Source organism: Rhinolophus sinicus, chromosome 12 (assembly GCF_057876585.1).
Source record: "Rhinolophus sinicus isolate RSI-liver-muscle chromosome 12, RSI-T2T, whole genome shotgun sequence".
Classification (NCBI taxonomy): domain Eukaryota; kingdom Metazoa; phylum Chordata; class Mammalia; order Chiroptera; family Rhinolophidae; genus Rhinolophus; species Rhinolophus sinicus.
This window is the reverse complement of record NC_142512.1, coordinates 35,850,088-35,868,085: the sequence shown is the minus strand read 5'-3', so window position 1 is coordinate 35,868,085 and position 17,998 is coordinate 35,850,088. Positions and strand designations below refer to the sequence as shown.

General features: G+C 54.4%; 1 protein-coding gene across 2 annotated transcripts; it reads left to right on the top strand.

Moving 5' to 3' along the window:
• The first annotated feature begins 1,823 nt into the window (after positions 1-1,823).
• PDK2 (pyruvate dehydrogenase kinase 2) lies at positions 1,824-17,842 on the top strand. Of its 2 annotated transcripts, none has more exons than XM_019740621.3 (11): positions 1,824-2,078; positions 3,861-4,002; positions 10,933-11,004; positions 11,399-11,583; positions 11,838-11,927; positions 12,113-12,190; positions 14,892-14,968; positions 15,061-15,159; positions 15,317-15,424; positions 16,059-16,172; positions 16,737-17,842. In XM_019740621.3, the coding sequence occupies exons 1-11, from the start codon at positions 1,961-1,963 to the stop codon at positions 16,875-16,877; spliced, it is 1,224 nt and encodes a 407-aa protein (XP_019596180.1). In that variant the 5' UTR covers positions 1,824-1,960; the 3' UTR covers positions 16,878-17,842. The 2 variants fall into 2 exon arrangements, with proteins under 2 accessions (XP_019596180.1, XP_019596179.1); XM_019740620.3 differs by having other exon boundaries at positions 14,889-14,968.
• The last annotated feature ends 156 nt before the right edge of the window (positions 17,843-17,998 follow it).

Genomic DNA, 17,998 nt, shown 5'->3' with positions numbered 1-17,998 from the left:
TCCAGGCAACTTGAAAACTGCATTCACCAACATCATCAACGACCTAATTGCCAGCTGGGTGGATGTTTGGTGATCCTCCCTGATACCTCTGTGTCTCCCTGGTGACCCCAACTTACTTTTTCACTCTCTTTGCCCTTCTATGTGTCAGGTGCTGTGCCTGGGGCTGGAGACAGAGCAGTGAATAAGGCAGACACAGCCCTACCCACATGGAGCTTAAAGTCTAGTGGGGCAGATAGATGAGTCAGCAGACAATTACCACTCCGTGTGTCGACAGCTAAAATGGTGCTAAGATCAGGAGGTCTAAGGAGCCCTTGGGGTGAGCCCATAACCCAGACCAGCAGGCTCAGTGACCTGAAGAATGGGAAGGTGAAGATGAGAAGAAAGAATGACCCAGGCAGAAAGACAACATTTGCAGTGGCTTGGAGATTGGGGGCTGGCTCAAGGCAGTAGAAATATGGCTGGGAGTTGAGCAGGGGAATGTGGAAAGATGAGGCTGGAGAGTTAAGCCAAAGCAGATCACGCGAGCACTCAAAAGGTTCCAGTAAGAAGTGCAGAGCTATTTAAAGACTGTGAGCAAGGGAAGTAACAAGTTCAGATTTGCAGTGGAGAATGGTCCCTGAGCTTCAGTTTCCTCATCTATAAAACGGGCATAATAATAGCGCAACAGAGCTGTCTAGAGAATTGAATGAGAAAATGAATGCAAACAGTGCCTGGCCCATAGGTTATTATTCATTCAGCTAAGAGTCCCTTCTATGCTGAAGCCTTACACACAGCTCCCTCTTGGCTATAATCATATTCTGTTACAACTATTTAATTAGTTACTTATGAAGCGATCTCCGAAACTAAGAAATGAAATAATCGAGGGAAAAGACCATGTCTTAATCCTGTCTGTTTTCTGTTCCCAGCCCAAAGCCTAGCACATATTAGGCACTTGGCAAGTATAGGCCAAGTACTGAACAATGAAAAAGCAAAAACATCAAAGGGGCCGGTGTGTGTGGGGGGGCAGGACTTACGACGTCCGACGCAAGAGGGAGCGCTACGTTCCTACCAGAGAGCCCGGACTGCTGGGGAACAGAGGGCTTCCAGGCCCCCAGCACGAATCATCTCCTAGGACCTTTCTCTAGGGAAGCCCAGTGCGGAGAAGGTTGCTTTCTCAAGTCAAGCGAGCTAGAGAATAAAATAAAAGTGCTTTGAAAACTGCACTCGTAGCCCTCATAGTAGGGGCTGCCTTCACCACTGCTAATCGTTATGGTTTTGACGATGGGTGTTTTTCAACTGGAAAAGCCTGAGCTACTTGAATCCCTGTGGAAGTGGGAGGGCTGCACGTCTATATGAGGGATTATGCGGGTTTACATCCTGATCCCGAAGTTTGCAAATATTCAGTCACTGTCATCCGGACTGGGAACCCCCTGTGGGAGAGCAGGTAGGGATCAGGACAAGTGGCACAGGCCCCTCTGGGAAGACAGGAATTCGTTGAGAGCTACTTGGACAATTTCAGGGAAGGCAAGTGACAGTTTCGGGAAGGGAGCGGGGAAAGGAAGAAGTGGAAAAGGAGGAGGAATAACGGGTCTTTGGGAAGGACGGATTAACCCGGATTGGGCCCGAAGAGGAACCGGACGGAGTGAGCCGAGTCGGGGGGAGGAAGAGGGAGCTCTCCGCGCCGCTGGGCGAAAACAACACGCCGCCCCAAGAGAACGGGGGTTAAAGGGGAGGGCGGGGGGGCGGGGAAAGCCACGTGCCGGAGCTGGAGGCTATTGGTTGTCCCGGAGTTGTTTGTCAGCGGCTATTGGCCACGTCTGGGCGCCGCCTCCAGCCGATTGGCCGGGGCTTGGAGGACGGCCAGGGCTAGGGAGGGGAGGAGGCGGCGGAACCGCGACACTGGGCCTGGCTGGGCGGAGCCGAGCTCGCGAACTACCCGCGCCGGAACCGGAGTCCGAACCCGAGCCACGGTACCGCCGCCATGCGCTGGGTCCGCGCGCTGCTGAAGAATGCGTCCCTGGCAGGGGCGCCCAAGTACATCGAGCACTTCAGCAAGTTCTCCCCGTCCCCGCTGTCCATGAAGCAATTTCTAGACTTCGGTACGGAGAGGGCAAGGGCAGGTGGCCACGGGGACCCGCGGGGGCCTAGGTGGGGCGAGTGCAGGGGTCCCGGCCAGGAAGGATGAACGCGGAGAAGAAAGGCCCTGAGTGACAGGGAAGGGTTGCTTGGAGGGGTACTGGCAGGAAAGGGTTAACAGGGAGCCAGAGACCGCCGGGCCTGAAAGGGTTATGGGTGCTCCGGCCGGCCGAGGAGACTCTTGACTGGACTATTAATGAGAAGCGTGGGGGCTGGGGCACTGAGAAGCAAGCGTCCAAGATGTCTTCCTGGGCTTTGTGAAGGGTCTTGGAGAGTCTTCCTGCTATAAAGGGTTAGGTGACTCTTAAGAGTGGGAGACAGAGAGGAAATGATGGTGTGTGTGTTGCTGGTGAAAGTAACAAGGCAGTGTTGGGAGGTACAGCTGGGCACTAAGGGATCAGTTGGGGAAGGAGCTCTTTCAGATGCCCACAGGAGAGAGGCCCTGACCAGGATACCTACACCCAGTGAAGGAGCTGGCCCCAAGCTGTCCCAGTGGGCAAGGACACTTGAAGATCAAATCCCCTCCAGCCTGGCTGCCTGCTAGCAATTGAGCAGGGGTCCAGGGCAGCCTGATGGAATCAGGCTGTTTGTACCCAGCCTTGGCTGCCCCTGGATTCCTAGGCCAGGATCACCCACCACCAGTGTTTTTGGAGTGGCTCTGGAGCAGGAACAAGGCTGTGCCAATGTGGTGACTGAAACAAACATCATGTGGGCCCTGTCTGTCCACTTGGTATTTCCATGGTGCCAGCTGGGGCTTAGGAGAGGGTGCCCAGGGCTCCTAAGAGTTGAGGAGATAGTGCCTGGATCTGGTTACAGCTGCGTCACTGATGGGAGTGCACAGGGAGGGGGCAGCCAGGATGCAGAGCACCTGTTCTCCTGGACTTGGCTGCCTGCCCCCTGCCCTATTTGAGCTGCCCCCATGTAGGAAAGCCTCCTGTGCCCACTTCCAGCCCCCAGCAGCTGTCTGAACCCCAAATACAGAAATATCACAGCTGGGAGGGGCTCACAGTAAAGTCTGGTCCACTTACAGTGCAGTGGGGGAAACTGAGACTTTTAGAAGGATGGCGACATCTCCTGGATGACAGAGTCGGAAGCAGAACTTGGACTAGAACCTAGGTCTCCTGACTCTAGCTGTGGCCTCATTCAATCCTCTGCCCCCTCTGCATCTTGGAGCAAGGCCAAGGACCAAAGTATTTGGGTTACCATGCTTTGGCTCTGTCTGCCTCACAGGTGGGTGGGTATTAATGCAGGTGCAGCTCTACAATTGTCATCAAGACCAGCCTTGGTGAATATGGGCTGGGAGCCTGCAGGTGTGGTGGTCCAGGCTTAGCTTCCTTCAGCCAGGGCCCAGCCCTGGGAAGGGATGGTTTTCCTAGGCTGCTCTGTCCATCTGGATCAACTTCCCAAAGGGAGTGTCTGCTAGGAGGGAAAGAAAGAGAAGAAGTGAGGTAACTTAGGCCAGAGGCAGCTCCAGCAGGGCTTGGAAGTGGCCCTCCCCGCTGTGGTTGAAGGAGAGCAGGGTTCAGCTGGAGGTGAGGAGAGGATGCAACGCCCACAGGGTTAGGCAGGGTGGTGGAGAGGCTGGAGCACCTCAGGGTATTAAGAGAGCTGCCTGCTCTGTGACCCCGGCACGTCACTGAACCCTCAGGAAATGAAGGGGATTTAATCAAGCTGACCCCTGAGCTGTCCTCCGGCTCCGATGGTCGATGGCTCTGCGGGCTCACCTGAGCACTCTGTCCCACCAGGGTCCAGCAATGCCTGTGAGAAAACCTCGTTCACCTTCCTCAGGCAGGAGCTGCCTGTGCGCCTGGCCAACATCATGAAAGAGATCAACCTGCTTCCTGACCGGGTGCTGGGCACACCCTCAGTGCAGCTGGTACAGAGCTGGTGAGACCCCCCGCACCTCCCACTCCATCGCCAGATGCTCTGGGCTCAGAGATGGAGTCTCCACACTCCCAGAAGCCTTGAGGGAGGTGGGGACAGAGGGGAGGCACAGGGACTCCGGGAGGCTGGGGAGTGGCCCAACGACAAGCAGAATGTTAGGCCAGAGCAGGGACTAAGACGAAGCTCTTAGCCTCTGTGTCTGTGGAATAGCTCTATACTTAACACCCTCCTTTCTCTGGAAACCCCTGATCCACCGAGGAAATCATTTTCCCAGCCAAAACCCCACATCAGGCTAATGTCAGCATTCATTCCCAGCCCTGGTCCTGAAAACGTAGCACCTGAGGGATAATATTTACCTGGGGCAACTTTGTAGATACAGAAACAGGAAGAAGCAAATTTTCATGTAATCTGAGCTACAAGTTAAACTGGATGTCAGAAAACACTCAAATAGACATAGGACCTACCCTCAAAGAGCTCCAGAGGGCAAAGACCAAAATTTTATTGCACAGAGCAGAAGTAGCAGAGGAAAATCCAGTCATGCTCACTTAACAACTCTGTCCAGGGTTAAGTAACTAGATGACATTAGCCTATAGCCAGTTACATGTGGAATAAAAAAGTTTACTCTAACTGGGTGTGTAAGTGGACAATCATGGTTGGTCCTCAGTGGCACCTGTGTGGAAATCTTTTGTTAGTTCTGGCTTTGGTGGGTGTGGTCTGGCTGTGGTTTCCTTTTGGATTCAGGAGCACCAGAGACTTTGAGCCAGGATCCCTCAGTCTCGGGTAGGGGTGGGGAGTGTGGGGGACGGATAAAAGACGGCGAACTAAGCGCTGTGTAGATAGTGGTAGGAGCAGTGAGCTGCTGAAGAGTTAGTTTTATTTAAATTAATCAAAATATTATTTAAAAATAACAGGGATTGGGGTCTGTTGTCCTCGTTGCGGAAGTGTAATGTGTTCACTTTGACATTTGGAAAAGACAGAAAAGTAGGTAGAAGAGAATGCCAGCTACTGCCCTCCACATAACCAAACACTGCTAAGTCCTGATAAGGTTTTGTTGATGCCCTCCCAGCATTTTTTCTATGCATGGGCCTGCATATGCATGACTTATGCAAATGAAATGAGATATGGGAAGGACAGTGTTTTGTACAAGGCCAGGCACACAGTCAGTGTACAGCGAATGTTACTTGAATCAGAAAGTTGTGTGGAAGTTGAAATGGACTCAGAGGAGGTGTCACTGGGCCTTTCAGGAGGCCGAGGTGAGCCTAGACTTTGAAAGAAGGGAAAGGCATTTCAGGCGAAAGCAACTGCTCCTGCAAAGGAGGGGAGGCAGGAAAGCACCTGGCTAGGGCATCCGAGAACTTACTTTGTGGATATAGTGCTATTAGTGAAAGCTGTGAAGGTGGGATGGGAGGACAGAGGTGGTTTTCATGTAACCCAACCAGGTCACTCCTCGCTGACCCTGTTCCTCAGAGGTCCGAGACCAAATGCTGAGCTCACCAGCACTTCCTGCCATGGGGCAGTGTGGAAGTTGTGGGGCAGAGACAGAAGCTGCCTTCTGTTCTCCCTCCTCCTCCTCTGGCTCTGTCTGGCTGATTGACTTGGCTCCGTCCCCAGCTGGTCCCGGACTCCAGTACATGGCTTCTCAGGCCCCTCCCTGGACACTGTGTTCTCAGGAGAGCCAGGGAATTACAGGGAGGGGGGGCAGGGAGCTGCTGAACTGCCCGTGACACCCTTGAGTCCTCTCACAGCCCCTTCCTGAAAATCAGTTACACATGTCAGGGCTTAGCCTTCCTTACTGCTTTCTTCTGAGTAATGTCAACCAACAGCAGGAGGGAGGGAAGTTAGACAAGAGAGAACGCTTCCCAGTGGATGATTCCACTTAGAGGAGAGCAGGCGAAGGGGTTGCTGGAGTGTCTGACACACTGAAGAGACAGCCTGCTGAGATTGTTTCCAAAATGGGCATCAGCTGCCCCAAGAGAGATTGAGCTCTGAGGGAAGGAAGGACTTCCTCACAGGGGTGAGGTGGCTTTCTTGAGAGGGTGCAGACCTCCTTCTCCAGGAGAACCCCCTGCCAGCTTGGGTGACGGAGGCAGTTGAGGTGGGCAGAGTTTGCATGAGAGGAGGGGGACAACCTACCAGGGACCCTGGCAAGAGGGCCACTAGCCTCTGAGTCTGATGAGTCAGGAACAAAATCTCCCCTTTGGAAAATGGAAGAGTCCTGCACAAATGCTATAGTAGTGGTGGTGGTAATAGTTAATATGTGGCAATGGAGTTTCTCCTTTGCTGGGGAGAGGTGCTAGGCAGGAATCACAGTGAGCAAATGGAGAATTCCTGGTTCTCAATAAACTTAAGAAATTATTTCAACTGGACAGACTTGATGCGGTGGGACCCTGTCTGGGAAGTGACTGGAAGGTGGTGGGAAGCCCTGGCTGGGGCATCAGCTCGACTTTGAAGCTGGGCTTTGCTGCTTGCCAGACACTTAATCTTTGGCAAATCACGTGTCCCCTGAGCCTCGGCTTCCTCGTCTGTAAAGTGGGGATCCATGCTATGTCTCAGGGTTAAATGTCTCTGCTAGCTGTGAAAATGTGGGAACTCTGTAAACACAGGATGTCCTGAGCTGCTGGGCCATGGCAGCTCCAGGCCAAAGGTGATGTGGTTATGACAGAGGTCCCCTTAGACACTATAGTAATAACATGGATGACGATAACAAAAGCAAACGTGGAACGCGTGCTGTACATCAGGAACTGTTCTCAGTGTATCCACGTATTAGCTGTTTCACCTTCACAACAACCTTAGGAAGTCGGCCTGGTTATGGTCCCCATTTTATAGATGAGAATGAGGTTCAGAGAGGAGTGAAGAACCTTGTCTGACGTTACTCAGGTAGTGAGTAGTAGAGCTGGGATTCCAGCCCAGACTGTATGGCCTAGAGGCTACATTCTTAAAGGGAAAGGCAAAGTGCTACGTTCTGGGCCAGTGACCTGGAGTGAGAGATTTCACGTTGCAAGTCAGTGGGAAAGTGGGATTCGCGTTACAGAATTTTGTCTGATGGCTAGTGTAGCTGGAGCACGGATGGGGTAACCTTGACTCCTCCCAGGAGAAGTCACCTCCTTGAGGGAGGGTGTGGAGTCGGTGTTGATGTGCTTCCAGAAAATGGGGAGTTAAGGGAGAGTTGTAGAGTAGAATCCAATGAGTGAGTCACTCCTGTCACTAAGTCTTTGCATGGGTTGTAGAGAGGCCATATGGAGCACCTCAGGAGCCTCCCTTGCCTATCAGCAAGGTGTGTGAACTCCACACCCCCCCTAGGAGGCCCCCAACCCCACCCCACAGGAACCAGTCCTTGTTTTTGAAAAGCATCACCACCACCACCACCACCCAGGCCTGCTTTGCCAGGCACGGAGCTGAGGCTTTAGCCAAATCCTCCCATTGCCTCCCTCAGCCGTTGCTTATATAATCGGAGTAGAAACAGTGAGCTGCATCATCTCCTCTGAATGCCAACCGCTGTGAACCCTATTTTATAGACAGAGACCTGAGCGGCTCAGTGCCCTCTTCAGGGCACAGCCAGCAACAGGACCCAGGTCTGCCTGGCTCAGGGCCCACACCCACCAACCCTCTGCAGAGGGGCTTCCAGATATAACACGTCTGTTAGCTCTCCCCTCCTCACCCAGTGACCACCTTCTTCACACTCCTTGTCCCCAACAGCTGTGACACTAGTGCATGGTGCACAGCCACAGGCACACAGACTTATACACACTCCCCCACTCGCTCAGCGCTCCCTCCTGCTCCCACACAAGCCGCTCTGCACCTGCCCGCCACTGCATACTCATTCCAACAGTATTCCTACACACTCTCTCTCACCGCCCTCCTCCACACACACACGCACACATACATGCACACGCGTGCGCGCACGCTCCCTCCTCCTCCTCCTCCTGAATTCCACCCTCCTGTCTCCCAAATCCTGGGCACTGGACTGGCTAGAAAGCCCCAGAAGGCAGGGTGTGGGACTTCCACATTACCTCGGAGGGGGACGAAGCTCCAGATCTAACCAAGGGGGTTTTGGGTGGCCTTGTTTGCTGCTGAGGTTGGTAGGCCCAGCCTTGCCTAGGCGTTATATTGGGCCCCCACCTGCTCTGCCTGCTGAGGGCGCGTAAACCTGGAAGGGATGCATCTGTCCTTGCACCAGTGCTCGCAGGCCCCCTGTGTCAAAGCCCAGTTCTTTCTCCAGCCCTCAGCGGTGTGCAGCCCAGAAGCCAGCATGGCTCCAGCCCCAGTGTCTCTCCCTTTAGGATCAAGATCTGGCCCAAGGGTGAGATCTGGTGTGTCAGGGCCCTGGGGGGCTTCAGGCCAAGGCTGGGGACCCCTGGGAAAATCCTTCTCATCCTCTGTTCTCCCTTCCAAGAGTACGCAGGCCCACTCCCCTGTGAGGGAGGCAGGCCAGAATTCTACACCCTGCTTCACAGTCCAGGAGACTGAGTCCTGAGGCTGGCCGTTCTGCACATACCTGTGCCGACAGATGTGAGCCAAGTGCCCATAGCCAGTTCATCCTGCTGCCCTTTGCTGGATTCATTGGCCATGCGACTAGGCCCTGTTTCTGCCATGTAGGGTTCATTAGGCAGCCATGGAGGGGCAGTGCTAGTGGCCAGAGCACTCACCCTACCCTTGGGCACGAGGACCCTGACTTGTCACCCCCACCACGAGAGAGAATCACCGCCCGGCAGGCTAACTTCCTCATCTGTAAAATGGGGCCAGCAGGAGCACCCACCTCACAGGGCAATGGTGGAGGTTAAAGTGGGCAAGCAGGTAAGCACAGAGCAGAGCCCTGGCACAAGGTCGGTGCCCAGTAAATGCTGGCTGCCATCACCATTGGCATCAGCAGCATCACTGTTAGGACCAGTGTAGATGGTGAGCAGTTGGCCATGTGGTGTGGACTTGGCATCAGACAGGCCTGGGGCATGACCCCTGCCCTCTCTGAGCTGCTTTCCTTGTCTGTGAAATGGGGGAAATAACTGCAGGTCCTCAAAACCCTTGTTTCATTCAGTATCATTTCATTATAATGCTGATGAGATGCTGTGAGAACTTAAACTCATGGTTACACCAGTTAGTCTATGGTAAAATTGGTTTCGCTATAGTCATTTTGCTTACAGTCACAGAACCTATGACAGTGACAAGGGAGGACTTATGTACTGCATGCTCAGAAAGGCGGGGAGATGAGAGAGCCCGTGTAGACGCGGAGCACAAGTGGGCACTAACGGCCACTGTAAGTGTCGGCTGTCGTTCTCCAGGAAGACCAGGGGAGGCCTTAGGAGTGCCACTCCGATTGCGTGCTGGGGCTGCTGGGATGGTGAGGAGGTGCTGGGCGGAAGCTGATTTCTTTTGTTCTCTGGGCTTCCCCCCCCCACCATCAGTGACTATACTGCCTCCTGGGGGTGCTCTGCTGGGCCCTGGGTGGGGAGGCAGGCAGGGCACAGCCTCACTCCTGCCATTGGTGGCTGACCAGAGCACGATGGAACATGGTGTGATTCAGAGCCTATGCCCAGCACAACCAGGAGGAGAACGTCACGTGTTGCCGGGGACTCAGGGTGCACTCAGCGGTTGACAGTGTTTGAACCATCATGACAAGAGCAGACATTTAGAGTGCTCACTATGTGCTAGGCTTGTGCCAATTATCACATTTAATCCTCACCAAAAAGCAGTGATAGCAGTAGGTACAAAACCCACCCCTTTCCTGTTGTGGCAACTCAGGCCCAGAGAGATTCCATGATTTACCCAGGGCCACACAGCTCAAGATGGAAAAGCTGGGACTGGGACCTGGCAGAGCCAGCTCCAGAGCTAGCTCTCTTAACCTCTTCTCTCCTGTCTGAAGCAAGAGAAGGAAGGGCCTTTTCTAGAGAGACTGTTAGGTCCCAGGGCCCTCCCCGCTCAGGGCTCTCTGCAGCCCCTCCTTCCTGCTGGCTGGAAGTGTTTCTGCCAGAGAGGCTCAGCTCTCTGGCCTTCCTCAGGAGAAAAAGCTGTGAGCTGAGCATATAGACAGGGAAACAGTGGGTGTTCTGGCTCGGGGGCAGGGGACAGTGGCTCCAAGTTGGTACCACCTGCTGCCACAGGTAGGCCTGACTCCCTTGCAGAAGGTAGCCCCCTGCTGTCCTTGAGTTCAGGGTTTCCTAGTGCTCCCTTTGGTTACCTAGCTGTTTCTTAGGTCCTGGGGAAACTGGCCTCCTGACCAGGCCTGCAGATGGAGGGGCAGCAGGATGCTGGCCCTTCCTGCGGGGCCTTTTGGGGCAGAGTGAGCTCTTGGGCTTGTCAGAGCTGGGTCTGCCCACGCCACCCCCAGGTCCTTCCCACCCACCATGGAATCCAGTTCCCTAGGCAGATTGCACAGCTCTTGGTGCCCAGCTTAGACCTGCCCAGGCCAGAGTCGGGGGTATGAGGCTGTCATCCTCCTCACTGAGCCCCCCCATTTATGGGAGCCCTGGGCTGGCCACCTGTCAGCTGTGCCCATGGCATGCAGCAGCCTGCGGGACAGATAGTAAGATCTGTTTGCATGATGGGGCTCAGGGAGGTTGAGTGACTTGCCCCAGCTTCCTCTCACTGCCAGCACTCGGTCAGGTCTCTCCGGCCCCATCTGGGCCCTACAGTACTCTCCTAATCCTTGAGACGCTGTGGATGGGATGGTCTCCAAGGCCCTTCTAAGACTCCTTTTCAGGATTCCAAAGCAAAGGTGCTTTAAGGGGGACCAACACATTAGAGGTTTGCTTGCATAACTCACTGCATTGTCAGAGAGACTCACGTGCAGATAACATGGAGTGAGAATTCATGATGCAGCTTGTCAGCCGGCAAGCTCTGTGCGGTGCCCACAGGCGTCGGCCCCCAGGAGCTGAGTCGGGGGGAAGGGGACCCAGGCCGGAGCTGAGGCAAGGTCCCCCCCTTCCCCCTGGTGCACAGGTATGTCCAGAGTCTCCTAGACATCATGGTGTTCCTGGACAAGGACCCCGAAGACCAACGTACCCTGAGCCAGTGAGTGAGGGCCCTGGTTGGGGGCAGGAGGGCAGGTATAGGTGAGCGGCAGCTCCGGTCACAGACCCAGGGGCAGAAGTGCCAGCGGCGTGGAAGAGATGACCCCTGCCCTCAGGGATACCCAGTCTGAGTGGGAGAGAGCCCCTGTGCTCACTGCGCCCTGAGTCTGTTGGGGGATCCAGGCCCTGCTCCTGGGGAGCGCCTAGGCCTGTCAGGCGGGCAGTGGGAGAGTCCGGGCGGGCTTTGGGAGGGGCGGGGAGCGTGCTATGTGCCCATTGTAGGGTCTGGAAGCGCTGAGTGGGTGAGGACACCGTGGAGAGGAGGTCAGAGCAGGGGAAGGTCAGAGAGTGTCTCCAGGGCCCGGGCGGGGGCCAACATCAGCCCTCCCTCGCAGGTTCACCGAGGCCCTGGTCACCATTCGGAACCGCCACAATGATGTGGTACCCACCATGGCGCAGGGCGTGCTCGAGTACAAGGACGCCTATGGCGACGACCCCGTGTCCAACCAGAACATCCAGTACTTCCTGGACCGCTTCTACCTCAGCCGCATCTCCATCCGCATGCTCATCAACCAGCACAGTGAGCCGGGCGCGCTCGCGATGGCAGCGGGAAATTCATCACGTTACCTCCTAACCGAATGCAAAATGGTGTCCCCTCTTTCACAAGTGTTCAGTGTAGTATTCGTAACTCATTGGAGGGGTTGAGGTTAGAGAAGAGGGTAGCGGGGTCAGAGGCATTAGCAATGAGAGGTGCAGAGTGGGGAGCTCTGGGGAGAGGGGAGAGCAGGGCAGGCTCTGCGGCCCTGCCAGCAGCACCCTCCTTGCTACCCACAGCCCTGATCTTTGACGGCAGCACCAACCCGGCCCACCCCAAACATATTGGCAGCATTGACCCGAACTGCAGTGTCTCCGAGGTGGTGAAAGGTAAGCCATCCTCACTGCACCTGGTGACCCCTCCAAGCTTACCTGGCCCGAGGGGGAGCCATTCCCCGGTGCATGGGAGCCACGACCCCATGGGTTTAGTGTTGGTCATGCCCAGTGTCAGTGCCAAGAGGACTGCCTGCTGGCTGGGCCACCTCATTCCCTGAATGGCGCCTCTGTTCTCTCAGATGCCTATGACATGGCCAAGCTCCTGTGTGACAAGTATTACATGGCCTCACCCGACCTGGAGATCCAGGAAATCAGTGGTGAGTGAACAGGCCGCGTGTGTGTGTGTGTGTGTGTGTGTGTGTGTGTGTGTGTGTGTGTGTCCCAAGGCTGGGGACATGGGAGAGCAAGGTGAGTTGGGGAGTTAGGAAATGAGCTATAATCTGGATAAGGGAGAAGCAGAGCTTTTATTGCATTATGATTATTATTCATTTCTCTATTTGATAAATATTTATTGAGCAGTAGATACAGCAGGAAATGTCCCTGTCCTCATGGAGCTTACATTCTTGGTGCTAGGGGCGTTGAGAATGGGGCCTTCGACCAGTGAGCAAATCATAAACAAGATCCTTTCAGATCGTGAGAAGTGACGGGAAGGAAATACAATGGGGTCACATGACATGATGGAGAAGAGCAGAGGATGAGATGGGGTATCCATCTGGCTGCCTTCCCAGAATCCAAATAACAGTGGCTTAGTCATGAGAGAGGTTCCCTCTCTGCAGCCCGGAGAAGGGGAAAGAGGATGTGGAAGGCAGGGCCCAGGAGTTGACTGAGCACATCTCTTCCCTAAGTCACCTGGCTAGCCCAGCTGCAAGGAAGGCTGAGAATTTAGTCTCCAGCTGGACAGCCATGTGCCAGGTAAAACGTTGAGGGAGGGGGTATCCCTGAAAGAAGGGCAGAACGGATCCAAGAGGACGGTGACAGGGGTCCTACTTGGGATAGGATGGTCAAGGACCAGAAGGAGCAGTGTGGCGGGGCTGGGAGAGTGCAGGGCTGATGGGCTGGAGCGAGGCAGGGGGGCACGCAAGGCCCATGGGCCATGGACAGGAGCTGGGATTTGGAGTGCAGCAGGAGTCATTGGAGGGTTTGAAGCTCCGGTGGTGACAGGATCTAATGACTTACATTCTAATGATATTTAGAGGTTAGAGAAAGGCAGGAGAGGACACAGGAAGACCAGCTAGGAGGTCACTGCAGGAAGCCAGGCAAGGGGAGGAGAAGGCATCAGAGATGAAACGAAGGGGGAGGATTTGATAAATATCTTGGAGATAGAGATGTCAGGGCTTGCTGATGAGCCAGAGGGAACTGGAAGTTACTCTACCCTCCCCATCCCCCACCTGCTCCTCAAACATGCCCTGCCTGTGTTCCATGAACCTGAGGTTCCATGCCTTGTACCTGGAAGTCACGCTGTCCACATCCCAATATTCCATTAAGGCCCAATTCAAGTGCAGCTCCTCCAAAAAGCCTTCCCAGACCTCCCAGACAAGACAGGCACCCACCTGCCCCAGGTATACCTCTGTATTGCACTGTTCGAATTACTTGGGGACAGAGACCAAAGGGCAGAGACAGGTTACTTTACTTCAGTATCCCCAGGGTCAAACCCAGGGCTTGGCACACAGCTCTGGGTACAACACCTAATGCGACAGTCAGTTGTAGGTTTCTCTGTCTAGACTTGCATCTCCGAGAGGGTAGGGCTGTATTTTATTCATCTTTATGTCCCCGCTGCCCAGCACAGAGCCTGAGGTTCCTTCATGCATTGATCCATTGCACACGTATTGAGCCCCTGCCTACAAAGCTCTGTGCCAGGTCCCAGGCGAAAACGCTTAGCCCCTAACGCCAAGAGACTCTCCAGGCCAGAGTGACTCTTGGGACGCAGTGTGCTGTCAGAATCACCTGGGCAGTACCCCTCTCCCCACTGGATGAAAAAGCTTTGCAGGGGATTCTGGTATCCAGGTGAATGTAGCAGGCTGGATATAGGATAGATGGTACTGTATTTTGCTGTGTATGATGCGTAGTTTTTGCCCAAATTTCTGAGGGAAAAATAAGGGTGCGCATTATACATGGGCAGTACTAATTCTGTATCTATATAAATGTTTTTAATTCTTTTATTTATGCTTATGAGTTAAAAGTGTAACTCTAGAAATCAATAACAATATCCGTATGCAAAGTAACACCCTGGAATACGATAATTGGTGTTGTTGAACTTACGACAAACTTGCAACGACGAAGAGTTCTTGGCCTTCTATGATGCGTAAATGTCGTATATTTGTTACCGGTACATAAATGTCTTGTACCTTGTAGCTCTGTTCTTGTGTTTTGTCATTATTTGTTACATAAAATTTCTTGTACCATAATATGTTAAAAAATAAATGCTAAAATTCCTTTATAATACAAAAAACAAGTACCTAAATGTAAACAAATAAAAATTTGAATTAAAAAATTAAAAGGAAAGATTTTTCCCTGAAAGTTTAGGCCAAAGACCTGGGTGTGCACTATACACAGGAACGCATTATACACGGCAAAATACGGTATTTGAATGGATGAATGATGGATAGATAAATGGTAGATTAATGGAAGGATGGATCTGTACTCTGAATGAACAGATGGTAAGGCTATATGTTTGAACAAATGCATAGATTGAAGGACAATTGGATGTTGGAATGAAGACTGGACAGAGGAATTAATAGATGTTGAATGGACATGACTGATGAATGGGTGGGTACTGGATGGAAGCATGGAAGGCCGGACGGACAGACGGACATTGTATAATCGATGACTACTATAAGGATAGGTAGATGGTTGGATGGACACTGAATGGATGGAATGAGTGAATGCTGGGTGAAGGGATGAGCAGATGGATGGACAGTGGTTGGTGGCTGAGTGCTGAGTGTTAGATGCTGCGTGAATGAATGCCGAATGGCTACGTCCTGACAATGTCCTGATCATTGGTTTTGGCTTCCCCAGCAGCGTCCAACTCCACACAGCCAATTCACATGGTTTATGTCCCCTCTCACCTCTACCACATGCTTTTTGAACTCTTCAAGGTGAGGAGGCTGGGGGATGGTCCTTTGTGGGGCGTGAGGGCCAGTTAGGGCTAGGCCTGTCTCACTCCTCTCTTCCCTCCTTCCCTCCACAGAATGCCATGCGAGCAACTGTGGAGAGCCATGAATCCAGCCTCACTCTCCCCCCTATCAAGGTCATGGTGGCCTTGGGCGAGGAAGATCTGTCCATCAAAGTATGTGGCCTTAGACTTTGGGAGCCAGAGAGCAGGGGGTGGGGGCTTCCCTTCTCCCAGGACCCTGGAGGTGAAGAAGACCAGGTCAAGGATGTCAAGGGGTGTGGGGGGTGGAAAACAGGTCTGCAGAGCCCCTGACATGTCCCATTTTCCCCAGATGAGTGACCGAGGCGGGGGTGTCCCCTTGAGGAAGATTGAGCGACTGTTCAGCTACATGTACTCCACAGCACCTACCCCACAGCCTGGCACCGGGGGCACCCCGCTGGTGAGATGGCTTCATTCCAGCCCCCCTCCGGCCTCCTAAAGGACGCCTGTGCTCTTTCCTTATCCAATTGTCACTCGTCCCTATCTCTTGCGCCCTTATCTCCCGTGGTCTCTCCATCCTTGTATGGCTGTGTGTGATGTCAGTCACCTCTCCTGAGGCTGGGCCTCCCTGCTCCTCTCGTCTCTCTCCGGCCAGCACCTCCCTGTCACCTTTCCTCAGTTCTCCCTCTCCCCTCTGGATCCCCACAAAGTTACTGCCTCTCTCGGCATGGTTCAACTCATCACTTCCCTGTCCTTTCCCAGGGAGTAGGCAGTCCTGGGTTTGGGAAATGGAGACTCCGAGGAGCCCCGGGAGCTGCCCAGACCCCCTGGCTACCAAGGCCTAGCTCCTCTCCCAGCCCTGCTAACTCGTCCTGCCCCCACCTTGCCTTTCCTCCTCAGCTTCCCTCCCTCTCCCAGACTGATCGCCCTCATCCCACAGCCCCCATCGTGCCTCAGAGCCTTCCCTTTCTTGTGTCCCCACCCACCCCCGTTCTGGGAATCCCCCGCATGGCCCCAGCTCAGCCTCCTCACGTAGCACATTGGTCACTGCAACACCAGCCTTCTCATCACTCTCCCTTCCTGCCCACTTACAGGCTGGCTTCGGGTACGGGCTTCCCATTTCCCGCCTCTATGCCAAGTACTTCCAGGGGGACCTACAGCTCTTCTCCATGGAAGGCTTTGGGACCGATGCTGTCATCTATCTCAAGGTGAGGGCCCCTGCCTGCAAAGTCCTGCCGGGGGTTTGCTGACAGGTCAGGCAGGATCGGTCTGCTGTTAGGTTTCTTTTTCATCCCTGCAATCCTTTCCCAATTCCAGACTGAGAATCAGAGCAAAACTCCAGTTCCCTAACCCCCAGATGCTCCCTACTTGGCAGGCAACTTGAGGAAGTCCGTGACTGAGACTCCTGTTCTGGGGACCCTTGACCTGTTAGACGCAGAAGGAAGGGGGTACCATAGAGAATTTGTCATTCATCTCGGGGGAAGATGGAGGCCCAGAGTTGGTGACCTTGTTCAAGGTCACAGGGCCCAACCTCCTGGCTCTCCCTCCCTGACCCTTTGAATGTGCAGGCTCCTTGAGTAGGCAGGAGCAAGACACAGAGGGACAGACCCTTTTGAGGGGCTTCCTGGGCTGGGGTGATTGTCTCAGCCACTATCTGGCACCTGGCTGTGCTGACATGGGCCACAGTCAGTGGCGACCTTGGAGCCAGGGTGGTCGCTGAGGAGTGGGCAAGGCGCAGGGCAGTGGGAGAGGCTGAGCCCGATACTCTGCAGGCCCTGTCCACGGACTCGGTGGAGCGCCTGCCCGTCTACAACAAGTCAGCCTGGCGCCACTACCAGACCATCCAGGAGGCCGGCGACTGGTGTGTGCCCAGCACGGAGCCCAAGAACACGTCCACGTACCGTGTCAGCTAGGGGCCACCACACTCATCTGCACCCGGGAGGATGGACTGCTGTCCCTGGGACCGGCCACCATGGTGACCCTCCCCATCTACCCCAGGCGGGGGAGGCTCTCCCTGATGACCAGCTTCTGTCTCTGGAAATCACTGGAGTAACCAGTTTGCGGTGGCCCCTAAGTGCCCATCTCTGTTTCCTTGGAGACCGTTAGGTGGTCTGTCCCCTGTCCAATCTCTGGGGGCGATCTCTGAGTATTGGGGGATGTCTCCACCCTGTTGGAGTGTCCCAGAGGTACGATTCCATGGCAGTCCTCTTTGAGACCAGAGCTGCCGCTTTTCAGCCAGGGGTCCTGGGTCCCCCTCACTGCCCTGTACAGCTTGACCTTCCAAGCGACATCCCTGCTTGCCTTAGTCCCTTAGCCCACCCAGGCCCCCAGCCCTGGTCCCACGTCAGTGTTAGAAAGGGACTGGGTGCCCCCCCAGATCTGAGTGGTGGGTAGGGAAAGGGGTTGTACCCTTGGACCCCTGATTGGGGACCTGGTCCTGCAGCCTCTCCCACCACTCTGAGCTTCAGGTCAAGGTTGGGAAAAGGGGAGTTTTTTCCTGGAGCTCACCCCTAAAGCGGAGGAACCTGGGAGGACCCTGAGGTCAGTGCCCAGCCAGGTTGCTTGAAACCCCGCAGGTGGCCCCAGCAATGTTTTGGCCGCCTCCCAAGCCCTTTCCTGCATGTCCTAACATGCACAGCCCCACCTGCCAGCCTCACACCTACACCACCTGCCTGAGCTCCAGACCCCAACTCGCCCTGTGCCCGGACACACTGTGCCGGGGCTGCCTTTCCCCCTAGAACGCTGTGTACATAGCTAGTTTTATAGCCCTGAATGCCCCCTCTCCCCCTTAGCACACAGGGGGTTAAAGTTGTGTGCTTCTCCCTGTGGCTGTGATGGTGACAGTGACATCCACAGTAAAGAGGAGATCCAATGAGAATTCAGCGTGGCTGCTTTCCTGCGGGGAAGGGAGGGAGATGGACATGACACATACAGACAGATGCAGGCAGGCCGCAGTGCCTGTGGCCAGCATATGCCGTGCTCCGGACACCAAGCCCAGCTAAGGGCATGACTCTGTACCACGAGTACAACAGCA

What these genes read in the sequence shown, in the direction of transcription:
- PDK2 (XM_019740620.3), top strand. Translation starts at nt 1,961, where the DNA reads ATGCGCTGGGTCCGCGCGCTGCTGAAGAATGCGTCCCTGGCAGGGGCG. An exon ending in GTGCAGCTGGTACAGAGCTG is followed by an intron (nt 4,003 to 10,932) that starts GTGAGACCCCCC and finishes CCTGGTGCACAG; the next exon opens with GTATGTCCAGAGTCTCCTAG. An exon ending in TGTCTCCGAGGTGGTGAAAG is followed by an intron (nt 11,928 to 12,112) that starts GTAAGCCATCCT and finishes CTGTTCTCTCAG; the next exon opens with ATGCCTATGACATGGCCAAG.